We start from the raw sequence: 8,177 nt of genomic DNA, 5'->3' as shown, positions 1-8,177 counted from the left end.
CTTGCCAGGCGAGTGCTTATTCTACTGAGCTATCTCCCTGGCCCCTGAAGGCAATGTTTCTAACAACTATTCTTCCTAACCAAGTTATGGCTGAGAAGTCAATTGTGGAGAATTCTGGATTTTTTCTCTATTTTATACATTATTCAGCTCAGTGTAAGAGACATGGCAAGATGTTTTAGTTAGAGGTGATTTAGTCACAGCTCACCTCTTTCCCTCCAACCCTCATCTAAAAATGTGTGTTTGAGTTCTCTGAACACGGTTCATGGTGGAATGCTTTTTTCCTCCACTGGCAATTTGATGAGAATTCTACAAACTGGATTGTCAGACTGTAGATTGATTGTCAGATTGACAAAGATCTGACAATCTGACAAAAATCTCCTGGGCCCATCCTTTATCGCTCAGGGCAGAACGGGGGTGGGTAGTAGTAAACGGTTCCCAAAGTATAACCGTTAAATGAACTTCCTGTACTCTGATGCTTCCAGGAACTTCTGTGATGCAGGTGTCAGCCACTGACGCAGATGATCCTAACACCTACAACGCTGAGATTGCTTACACTATCCTCAGCCAAGAGCCCACATTGCCTCACAGTCAAATGTTTAGCATCCACCGGATCACAGGGGTCATCAGTGTGGTCACCACCGGGCTGGACCGAGAGGTCAGGACAACAGGGGTCGTGATGATTCTGTGGGAGCTAAAGGCAAATGCTATATTGTGAAGTCTCATGGACAGTGTAAAACTGTGCCAAGACCAGTGGTCAGTTGGTGTAGTGGTCTGAGCTTTGCATCTAAATATCTGCTGAAAGATTCTCTCCCTAGATGCCTAGAGAGACTGGCAATTAAATAGATGGACAAATATTCTGGTTCTGTAGCTGCAAGAGGCTGGGCTGGGCTGGGTTGGACTGGGCTTGAGTCAGCTCCTGGCACTGGTCCTGACTCAAGTGTGTTTGGTCTATCTACAGAGTTATCCCACTTATACCCTGGAGGTTCAGGCTGCTGACCTTCAAGGTGACGGCTTAAGCACGACAGCAAAAGCTGTGATCACAGTGACAGATGTCAACGATAATCCTCCCATCTTCAACCCAACCATGGTAATTCTGTAGTGCTCTACAAGGTTTCCAAAGCAGGGTCCTTTGTTGTTCATGAACCAAGTGGGCGTTTGTTTGTTTGTGGTACCCAGGGATTGAACTTGGGACCTTGTGCTTGCCAAGCAGGTGCTTAAGCTGCTGAGCTATATCCCCAGTCCTTATGAACTAAGTTTTGTAACTGCTCATGAGTGAAGAGTAAACTCTTTGAAAGCTCATCAAACTAGCTAGTGAATGTTATAGTCAGGCACAAATGGGACAGGGAGAAGGCTGAAATATATTCTCAGCAACGTGTGACCCTGAATAAAGAAGCAGCTCCAAGCACAGGAAGAACTGAAAAATAGCCAGTAGTAAAGTATAGTGAACCAAATAAGGCCAGGTCCTGTAGGACCTTCTAGGCTGGGGTAAGAACTTTAGAATTTGTCCTGAGAACAAAGAGACATTGTCAAAGGGTTTGAAGAAAAAGGTTATAATGACCAGGTTTATTTTTATGAAGATTATTGATAAAGAATGGAAGAGGGCTGGGGGAAAAGAATAGTTAAACCTTAGTGTACTTGAGTAAGAATCATGGTTAGAAACTGGGTCACATGTGTTGAGCAGCTGGGGCAGTCATGGACGGCCTTGGAAAGCTGCTTCAGGTACTTGGGGAGGAGATGTAGAAGTACGAGAGCCCCACTGACAGGAAATGAGGTCCTAATCCTAGTGTGCAGACTTCGGCCCAGTCTCAGGCCCATTGCCTGTGCTCTCCTTGTTACATCTGCTCCAGGCTTGGGCTCAGACTGGGTTCTTCAGCCCCAAGCCCTGCCTCTGCTCTCAGTGTCAGGGTGTCCTCAGTGACCCGTCTTCTCCTTTGCTCTGCAGTACGAGGGTCAGGTGCCTGAGAATGAGGTCAGTGCCGTCATCACAACACTCACAGTGACTGATGATGATGCCCCCAATACCCCGGCTTGGCAGGCCGTGTACACCATACTGAATGATCCTGACAAGCAGTTCATTGTCACCACAGACCCGATAACCAACAACGGCTTTCTGAAAACAGCTAAGGTTCGTATGTGCCTGGCAAGATGCCCAACAGGACACCCCAGCAGCTGCAGACTCTTGTCCCCAGAGTCTTCTCAGATACAGATTAGCATGGGAGTGGTAGAAGAGAGTCAGCTGTCCCAGACTGTGGTGGGCTGACCTCTTGGGGTTGGCAGGATTTTACTCAAGTGGAACCAGAACATTTTACCTTCCCAATTCTCTTCCTGTTTTGCAAATGAGAGGAAACATAGTTTACTGACCTTGGCTACTTTGCTGGGCAATGATAACTTTTTTTTTTTTTTTTTTTAAGTGGGCATAACATGGGAAGAGCTATGAGAGGAAGATAGCAATGAAATGGGTTTTATTTTTTTTTTGTCCTTTTGAGACAAGGTTTTACTGTACAGTTTAGGCTGGCCTTGAACTCACTGTGCAGCCCAGGCTGGCCTCGAACTCGCAGCAATCCTCCTCCTTCAGCCTCCCAAGTGCTGGGATTACAAGTGTGCACAACCATACCCAGCTGCTGGACTATTTTATGTATTATTATTATTATTATTATTATTATTACTATCATCATCATCATCATCATCATTGGTGGTACTAGGGATTGAACTCAGGACCTTGCACTTGCCAGGCAAGCACTTATTCCGCTGAGCTATCTCCCTGGCCCTGCAGACCTATTTTAGAAGTGGTACAAGTATAACTTTTTTGAGAGATGTCCTAGAAACTTGAAAACTGAGGTGCTGGGTGAGTCATTGAAGTTAGTCTGAGATATGGCTGCCTGGCATGTAGTATGTAGTATGTAGTATTTGGGCTGTAGTATATAGTAGGCTCCACAGCTTGACTTCCTCTTTAGCAAGTGAGTAGACATGTTTGAAGACCACTGGTGTATTATCAACCCAAACCAATAGTTAAGGATTTTTAAAAGAACTTTTTAAATTAGCATGAACTGTTTCTTGTATTTATTTATTTTTGGTATGGTGCTAGGGCTTAAACTCAGCACACTCACTATATTAAGCAAATGTTCTGCCATTGATTCACACATACATCCCCCCACCCCCCGTCCTTTATATTTTGTTTTGCTTCTTTTTGGTGGTTTTGCTATGTAGTTCAAGTTGGGCTTGAACTCACTATGTATCCCAGGTTGGCCTTGAGCTCATGGCAATCCTCTTGCCTCAGCCTCCCAAGTACTGGGATTATAGGCATGTACCTCCGCACTTGGTTTGTATTTTATTTTTTAACCTTATTTTTTTCTGCTCTAGGGTTTGGATTTTGAGGCCAAGCAGCAGTACATTCTATATGTGACAGTAACAAATGCAGTCCCCTTTGAAGTGATTCTTCAGACCTCCACAGCCACTGTCACTGTAGATGTGCTGGATGTCAATGAAGCCCCCATCTTTGTGCCCCCCACAAAAAGAGTAGAAGTATCAGAAGACTTTGGGGTGGGCTCGGAAATCACATCTTACACAGCTCGGGAACCAGATACATTTATGGAGCAGAAGATTACGTAAGTGTGTAGGCTCTTTGACTGACCTGCAGCAACTGGGTATTGTTATGTATGTATTACCTTTCTGTCTGTCCATCCATCCATTCAGCTGGTCTCTCTAGCACAGTCATGTGTCAATGACAAGGATACATTCTGAGAAATATGTTCTTGGCCGATTTTATCACTATGGGAACATTATGTGAACTATGATGGCTATACCACCACTAGGCAGCATAATCTTACAGAACTGCTGTCATGAATACTGTTTGCTGTTGACCAAAATGTTGTTATAAAGCCCATGACTCCATTTAGTTCACTGTGTTATACCATCGTTGGGTTTTGCAAAATACTTTCTCCTTTTTTTATCTCCCTCCCTCCCTCCCTCTCTGTGCTCTCTCTTTAATATTTTTTCTGTATCCCCACATCTTTTCCATTTCTTCCATTGTTGACCATTTTAGGTTTAATGTAATTTCTCTCTTTGAGTTCTTGCAGTATAGTTGGGGTGTGATTTGAGGGCTTGTTGTTTGAGAGGGGGGCTCAGTTTGTTGTCCCAGCTGATCACACCTGGGTTCAAGTGATCCTCCTGTACCTCAGCCCCTGAGCAGCTGAGACTATAGTATGGCCTACTGTGTGCAGCAGTAGGAATGTATTTTAGTTCACATAGGTGGTCTTATTAGACTTTAAGGCACATCTGTAATGTCATCTCTGGCTCAAGATGTTGAAAACACACCAACCAACTACAAAAAAATGATAAAAGCCAAAGACAATAATATGCCTTGGGTTGGATGGTGTCCAGGCTGGGTTGATAATGGAGCTTACTTAGTGAAGTAAGTAGTTTAAAGCATCCTTTCAGGCAAGTTCAAAGACCACACCTTAGTAATATTCATAGAGACCCTTTATGTCAGGAACAATTCATTGCTTTCCCTTTCTAAGGGAGTGAGGGCGAGCACAGAACTCTCCAGAGTTCTTTCCTCCTCACATTTCCTAACTTCTCTTTCTGAAATTTCCTACTACTCTAATAGATATAAGTGAGCAGTATTCTGATTTTCATGTCTTTATTTCTTCTGATTAACTTTTTCTATCTAGTATTCCTAATAAGTTGTGGCTTAACAGGATTCTCTGTCATAGCAAACAAAGCTTTTTATTTTTTGCTGTTACATCAGAAGGAAATTTACCTTCCCTGCCTTTTACTATTAGACAATAATAGTACAACCCGTTTCCACATCAGTGTCACCCTAAATCTCCAGATGTTAACAGCCAGAGGTGGGGCCATTGTCACCTTTGAGAATTACTGTAACTTTGGGGGAACTAGCCTGGTGAAGCCTGCTTTTACAAATAAATAGGAATTGCAAAGGATGGCCATAACTACTATACACAGTAATGGCAAGCATTGCTTTGGGGGAAAGTTACTCTTAGAGGCTAAATTCATTGGGTGAAGTTAGGCATGGTGATGCACACCTTTAATCCTAGAACTCAGGTGGAAGAGGCAAGAAGGTCACCAAGCCAGTCCGGGCCACATAGAAAATTTGAGATCAGCCTAGAACACATAGCAAGACCATGTCAAGGAAGGAATGGAAGAGAAGGGAGGAAAAGAGAGGGAGGAAAAGAGAAAGTTAGTGGGTGAACAGGATAGTCTCAAATTATCTCCTGCTAGATTATGGATTAATTAAAAAGGAGATGGGGGAAAGGTGCCTTTACTGTAGTGGGTTTTTTCTTCTCCAAGTGGTGAAAGGTAACATTACCAAAAAAATAACAGACTGTTACCATTTGCCTTCTAGTATATTATACCAAGGAAGATACCCCACACCACCCCAAAAGGATAACCTGGATCTAATTGTGAGGGAATAATCAGACAAACCCCCAACTGAGGACCATTTATAAAAGAACTGGTTTACACAATCCCAGAACATGAGGATCAGAAATGAAAATAAACCTAAGGAATGGTTCCAAATTAATGGAAACTAGGGGGCTGGTGAGATGGCTCAGTGGTCTAAAGCACCTACTTAGAACAAGCTTAGCAAAGCACAGGGACCACGGTTCAATCCCCCAGCACCACGTGCCAGCCAGCCCCGCCCCCTGGTGGGCTGAGCTGGCCACACAGACAGACAGACAGACAGACAGACACACACACACACACACACACACACACGCACAAATAAAGTTCAAAAAAAATGTTAATATAATGGAAACTAGAGACATGCCAACCAAGTGGCAGGTTGTGATCCATTACATCATTGTAGAACAATCTGAATACTGTGTCATTCTCTTCATGTGTGTATGTTAACATACAGGTTGAGAAAGTAAGTGTGGGAAAGTATTAACAATGGGCAAACCCATGTCTTGAGGATGTAGCTCTGTAGTAAGAACAGCTTCCTAGCATGAACAAAGCTATAGGTTGAATCCACACCACCCCAAAAAGCACAAAAGGGTAAGAGTAGGTGAAGGGTATGTATATGTATAGTGATCATAGTATTCTGGCCATTTTGTAGAGGGTTGACAAACATCAAACTAAGAACTCTAGGCCAAGTGTGGTAGCACATGCCTAGAATCCCAGCACTGGTAGGTTGAGGTGTGAGGATCTCAAGTTCAAGGCCTACCTGGACTGCAGATCTTGTCTCAACAAAATCAAAAAATGTGCATGGCTATAATCCTACCTACTCTGGAGGCTGAGGCAGAAGGGTGGCAAGTTTGAGGCCAACATGAGAAAACCCTGCCTCAAAATAAAAATTTAAAGAAGGACTGGGTGTGTCGCTCAGTGGCATAGCCCTTGCCCAGCTTGTGTGAGGCTCCCTGGGTTCAGTCTTCAAAACCAACCAAACAAATAAACCACAAGCAAAAACACGAAAGTAACTCTATAAAGGAACAGGAAACTCAGCCTTCTCCAGGTCAATACTGCTTATTGTCCCCATCCTAAGCCAGAGTTTGTGCCTTTGCAGGTATCGGATTTGGAGGGATGCTGCCAACTGGTTGGAGATTAATCCGGACACTGGTGCCATTTTCACTCGGGCAGAGCTGGACAGAGAATCCATTGATCATGTGAAGAACAGCACATACACAGCGGTTATCATCGCCACCGACAATGGTAGGGACACCTGTGTGGCCTGGGCTGCCTCAACCTCCTTCCCTATCAGAGAACTGAGTTCAGTCTTTTTTTTTTTTTTTTAATGCTTAAACAAGGCATTCTCGGTGTCCAACATCTCAGGGCCCAGATCATTTGGGACAAGCTAACATTCCTTTTCACCTGTGGATCTCTATACCTGAGCCCCACTCATTCCCTACGGGAGCCTGGGTTTCTATCCCATGCCCATGACTGAATATCTGTGTGACCTTAGGTTTACGTCCATCTATTCTTCTGTCTGATAAAATGATAATGCGAACTGGAGTAAATGAATTAACTTACACAAGCGGACCCGAAACAGTCTCGGCTGCGTGTGCTGCAATCCTGTCCTTTTCAGCATCCTTAAGGCTAAATCCTTCCAGGCTTTCTGTATATTTGAATACATTCAGATAGCTATAAAAATATGTTCATCCACAGATGAATGGGTAGAGGAAATGTGCTATGTGTGCACAGTGGAGTACTACTCTGTGATGAAGGATAAACTTGAGTCATTTGTAGGAAAACGGATGCACCTTATTAGGTGATGTAAATCAGGTGTATAAGCTGAAATATTGCATGAAAAGCCCAAGGTATAAATAAGTTATAGAGCAAAATAAAGATAGGTCATAGGAAACAGGAGACAGATCTTTTGCAAGTGGAAAGGAGGCCAAGAGATAAAAGGGAAGTGGAGAAGTAAAAAAAGAAATTAAGGCGTGTCATGTACATACATGTACCAGGTCCCTGAGATGAATGTAATTATTATATATTACAAATACAAAAATAAGAATTTAAAAAGGAATCTAGTTTATTATATTTTGCAGAATTGTTTGGTTTTATTGACAACATCCTACATAATGCATAATGTTTTATTTTTTTTAAACATTTTTTAAATATTTAGTGTGTGTGTGTGTATGTGTGTGTGTGTGTGGCCAGCTCAGCCCACCAGGGGGCGGGGCTGGCTGGCATGTGGTGCTGGGGGATTGAACCGCAGTCTCTGTGCTTTGCTTAGCTTAGCTTGTTCTAGGTAGGTGCTTTAGACCACTGAGCCATTTCACCAGCCCAAAGTGACAATATTTTCATATATACCTAGGTTTCTGGATTTTTTTTTTTTTTTTTTTTTTTTTTGCGGAACCAGGGATTGAACTCAGGCCCTTGCACTTGCCAGGGAAGCGCTTAATCCAGGAGCCATCTCCTGGGCCCCCATAATGTTTTAAAGTTATGGGGTAGAGCTTAGTGATAGTATTTGCCTAGCATGTACAATACCCTGGGTTTAGTTCCTAACACTGTACCTTCCTTCCTTCCTTTTTTTTTTTGTTGGGGGGAGGTGGTGAAACCAGGGATTGCCAGCCAAGTACTTATTCTACTGAGCCATCTCCCCGGCCCCTTAATTCCTAACATTGTAATAATAAAGTTAAATCTTTTAAAATGTTATTCCGGGGGCTGGTGAGATGGCTCAGTGGTTGAAAGCACCTACCTAGAACAAGCTTAGCAAAGCA

The 8,177-nt window shown here is 43.2% G+C and overlaps 1 protein-coding gene across 1 annotated transcript in view; it reads left to right on the top strand.

Annotated features, from left to right (window-relative positions):
* Positions 1-8,177, top strand: part of Cdh1 (cadherin 1) — an 82,384-nt gene that overhangs the window by 64,463 nt on the left and 9,744 nt on the right. Inside the window, exons 7-11 of the mRNA XM_004625832.2 lie at positions 483-655; positions 959-1,087; positions 1,943-2,125; positions 3,361-3,605; positions 6,521-6,666. Coding sequence (XP_004625889.1) covers positions 483-655; positions 959-1,087; positions 1,943-2,125; positions 3,361-3,605; positions 6,521-6,666 — 876 coding nt within the window. The remainder of the gene's footprint in view (positions 1-482; positions 656-958; positions 1,088-1,942; positions 2,126-3,360; positions 3,606-6,520; positions 6,667-8,177) is intronic.

Source organism: Octodon degus, unplaced genomic scaffold (genome assembly GCF_000260255.1).
Source record: "Octodon degus isolate 3935 unplaced genomic scaffold, OctDeg1.0 scaffold00011, whole genome shotgun sequence".
In the NCBI taxonomy this organism is placed as follows: domain Eukaryota; kingdom Metazoa; phylum Chordata; class Mammalia; order Rodentia; family Octodontidae; genus Octodon; species Octodon degus.
The sequence above is the reverse complement of the archived record's forward strand: the minus strand, read 5'-3'. Positions and strand labels throughout refer to the sequence as shown.